At 43.5% G+C, this 4,547-nt stretch overlaps 1 protein-coding gene across 1 annotated transcript; it reads left to right on the forward strand.

Moving 5' to 3' along the window:
* Nucleotides 1-1,214: 1,214 nt before the first annotated feature.
* LOC306845753 (GTPase IMAP family member 7-like) lies at nucleotides 1,215-3,547 on the forward strand (the record flags this gene model as incomplete). The annotated part of the gene is made up of 2 exons (XM_079378732.1): nucleotides 1,215-1,251; nucleotides 2,340-3,547. The coding sequence occupies exons 1-2, from the start codon at nucleotides 1,239-1,241 to the stop codon at nucleotides 3,545-3,547; spliced, it is 1,221 nt and encodes a 406-aa protein (XP_079234858.1). The 5' UTR covers nucleotides 1,215-1,238.
* Nucleotides 3,548-4,547: the final 1,000 nt, after the last annotated feature.

Raw genomic sequence — 4,547 nt, forward strand, 5'->3', positions numbered from 1 at the left:
CTTTATTGTGCAATGTAATATAAGGTATTGTGGCGGGAGGAGCCAACGACAGACACAGTGGGCGTGGCGTCAAGCCTCGGAGAGGTTTTTTATTAAACAATAAACAGGGAAAATAAAGTGTCCAAGGGGAAAAGTGTCCAAATAAACGGGGAATCTGGTGTCCTCGTTGTGCCGCGGGGCTAGTGAAGGAGGGTAGTGTTCGTCAGGGAAGATTCCAGGGAAGGGGCGGAGTTCGGTGGCCGCACGCGCTCCCCTCTCGGGGCCGGGAGCTAGTGGCGGTGGCGGCGTCTCTTGCGCGGCTCCTTCCATCTCCTGGATTCCCGGCGCTTCTGGGGGATTCGGCGGCCCGGCATCCTGGCCCGTCAGCCGCCAAACGGGTGCGGCAGTCCTGCTCGACGCACCCTTCCTGGACCCACGAGGACACCAGCGTGCATGCACGGGGGAGAGACCGGTCTCCCGAGGAGAGGCGCGTTCGGCATTTAACGGCGGCGGTGATGAGGCTCTATTCACATCAGGTGCGCCTCATCACACGCCGCCAGCCCTGGCTGTTTCAGCGCCCCTCCTCTCTCACACACCCACTCCCGTCGGGAGCCTGGTGAAGGGCGGCGAATACGGGACGGGGTGGTGATGATGGACAGGGGGGAGGCAGCCGACTCGTCACAGTATATGTTGTATATTTAATTGTTATTTATTATATGACATACCTTGTTTCATGTACATATACCATGGTAACATTGTTACATTATTTAAAGTACCTTGGATGCTCATTCAGTAAAATAGCCTACACCAAAGTACAGTGGTATTACCATCAGTGTTACACTTTTTCAAAATTAAAATCCTCATGCAAAGATTTTCTGACACATGTCTATTCTGAACGATTCACCGGTGCACGTTATTCTAGAGAATTAGATGTTTGCCTTCATATTTCAAGAGTAAAATATCCTTCATTATAAAAATGTCATACCAGGAAGTGTCCTTTCTATTTTAAAGAAAACATTACATTCTAGAAAAGGCATAACAAAGTGGATGAACACCACAACAGGCCTCTAAACACACAAACACATAACTTAATCATTTAACTATACAGACACTATAGACAAACCTCATTCTTTACATGGTGGAAAGTAAATAATACAATTTGAGCTGATTTCCGTTTCTGTAAGTCCTGCCCATCATAAACCAGTCCAACAACACTAGAAACACAACAACCACACGCACTGAGAAACCCAACACAAAACATGTCCAACGAAGGTAATCAAGCATCATTTATTTATTAGATGATTATATTAATTTAAACAGGTGTGTTATATTTGTTTATTTGGGCAAGCCTTGATATGGAGCATGTTTTCATTATAGATTATTTTACGCTGTAAATGTATTGATCTATATAAATCACAATTGTAGGATATAATCTGAATAATGATTTAATCAAACTTCATCATTAGATTAGATTAGATTAGATTCAACTTTATTGTCATTTATGCAGAGTACAAGTACAGAGCTAATGAAATGCAGTTAGCATCTAACCAGAAGTGCAAGAATATAGTGTTTTATATACATATAAGTGCTGAATATACATATCATATATTATATACATATCATATTTGCTGAATGAAAATCAACAGTTTTTAAATGAACTTTGGGCTGCTGATTCTCTTTTATGTCACACTTTCTCATAAAATATGATGCATTTCGTTGCATTTTTGCTTTTACAACCATTTGTATGGTGAATTAGTCTTATATTCTCCATTAATCAACACAAAAGCACCACAATGAGCACATGAGTCCTGTCTTAGTCTGATCCAGATTGCAGCTTTTCAGTTGAGAGAAGAGGAACTATTTGCAGCAGTCAACCTTTAACTAAATGAAATAAAACACGCAGGTGCACAGTACAAAAGAAATCACCTTTACACAGACAATACTGGACAAAAGTGAAAGCAAACACAGGGCTATAAACACACAGGATAATAACTAGATGAACAACCACAGGTGCAACTACTCAAGATACTAAGATGACAAACAGAATCCAAGTTAACAAGATGCAGGGAAACCTAGAACCAAACAGCACCTGACAATTACTTTATGCCAGATCTTGATTTCCACTCTTTTGGAGACTGTAAATTAAATGATGATTTTTGAATACTCATTTTTGTCATTAAAACTCTAATTTTGTTGTTTTGTGAAAATAATGTACGTAATGGAAGCTTTTAGCGATATTTGTAAACTCAGCATCATCAAATGAGCTAATATTAGGACTTTTTTGCAAATCATCAGAAACAGCGCTGTTATCAGTGTAATTTGCTTGATACTTTGATTTGACATGATCACTTTTTCCTCAGGAGCTAATGTTCAGAGCAGAAACTCAAATGCGAGAAAGAGACCAGCTCAAAGCTCTACATCTGGTCCTTCTCGGAGAGATTCGTTTTCAGCAAATCCAGTACCAGATGAACTGAGACTGGTTCTGCTGGGAAGAACCGGTGCGGGGAAAAGTGCTACGGGAAACACAATCCTGGGAGAAGATCGATTTGATGCTGAATTGAGCATGAGTTCAGTCACTAAAGAGTGCAGGAGAGAATGTGCAACGGTGGAGGGACGAGAGCTTGTTCTTGTAGACACACCTGTGATTGCTGACACGGACTTAACAATTGAAGAACTGCGACAAGAAGCAATTCATTGCCTGACCTTCTGTTCTCCTGGTCCTCATGCGTTTCTACTCGTCATACCGATAGAACGATATACAGAGGAGCAGCAAAGTATCGTAGAAATGATTCTGGAGATGTTTAATGAGGACATCAGCAATCACAGCATCCTGATCTTCTCACACGCCGACAGACTTAGAGGAGAATCCATTGAAACGTTCGTTTCAGAACAAAATGAAAAAGTTCAAGAGCTCGTGGAGAGATTTGGGAGGCGTTTCATTGCCTTTGACAACACAAACCCTACAAACCCAGAACAAGTGAGTCGACTCCTGCAGGAAGTGGACGAGCTGCTGGTCAGGAATAATAATCGTCACTTCACTAATGAAGTTGCCAAGAGGATAATAGAAGAGAAAAGAAAAGCTGATATCAAGAAGAAGGTCAGGAAAATGTCTGATGTTCACTGGCGTGTGTTCACTGCATCCATGAATGAAGAGAGACAAGAAACCGAGAGAAAAAAGAAATGTATACAAGGCAGGATTTATCAGATTCAGAAAGATATAGAGAAGGAAAAGCAGAATGTGCAGCTAATTCCAGCAAGACTGAGACGGTTCAGAGCTTCTCTGCAGAAGGAGCTGGAGAACATGAGAAAAGTAAAGAAAAGAGCGATCGAAGAGGAGGCGGAAAGAAAAGAAAGAGAAGAGAAAGAAAAGAAGAGCCTGAAAATCTGGGTTCAAGAGGAGGAGCAAAGGAGACTGAGTGAAGAAGGGCAGAACAATCTACTTCCTTCATATTTCAATAAAAAAATCATGATTAGGGTCATGTTCTTTTCTCTGGGGGTTATGATAGGACTGATCATAGCATATCTGTTCTCGTCTCAGCAGCCGGATTGTAAGCAAAGTTTTTGGTAAACTTGTTAGGATTTTGGAGTTTTGAAATGCAATCTGCATCTGTTGGCAATGATGATCTGCTGGTCAACACAGTGAAGAACAAAGTGTTTTCAGGTGCAATGCATTTTAAAAATACAAATCCAAAATAATTGTCAATTTTTAAGCATCTAGTTTAGGTTTTTCATGTGTGGATCAAGAGTTTGCAGGGTTATTATAGTTAAAAGTTCTTATATAAAAAAAAGGTCAAGAAATAAACATTAACTGAAAAAAATAATTATATATATATATAGTGGCGGGAAGAGCAAACGACAGACACAGTGGCTGTGGTGTCAGGCCTCAGAGAGGCTTTTATTAAACAGAAATAATAAAAAATAAAGTGTCTAAAATAAACAGGGGATCTGGTGTCCTCGTCGTGCTGCAGGGTTTGTGAAGGAGGGCAGTGTTCTGAAAGGAAGGGTCCAGGTAAAAGGAGGAGTCCGGCGGCCGCACGCGCTCCCCACTCGGGACCGGGGCACGAGGGACGGCGGCTTCGTCCTCCTTTGGCCCTCAGCACTTCCAGGGGTTATACGGCCCGCCATCCTGGCCCGTCAGCTGTCTCGCATGCAGGTGCGGTACTCGTCCGGACCACGGGTCTGGCAGCTCATGTCTTCAGCGGCACTCGATCCCTCAACGCTCCCCTCCTGGACCCACGACACCAGCGTGCTTGCACGGGGAAGAGGCCAGCTTCTCGAGGAGAGGCGCACTCGGCATTTAAATGCGGCGGTGATGAGGCTCTATTCGGTTCAGGTGCGCCTCATCACACGCCGCCAGCCCTGGCTGTTTCAGCGCCCCTCCTCTCTCACACACCCACTCCCGTCGGGAGCCTGGTGAAGGGCGGCAACACTGAGCAACAGTCCAGTTCTTTTTCTCCACAGCCCAGGTAAGATGCTTCTGATGTTGTCTCTGGTTCAGAAGTGGCTTGGTAGCCCTTTTCCTGAAGACGTCTGAGCGTGGAGACTCTTGATGCACTGACTCCAGCTTC

Source organism: Barbus barbus (genome assembly GCF_936440315.1).
Source record: "Barbus barbus genome assembly, chromosome: 26".
NCBI lineage: Eukaryota > Metazoa > Chordata > Actinopteri > Cypriniformes > Cyprinidae > Barbus > Barbus barbus.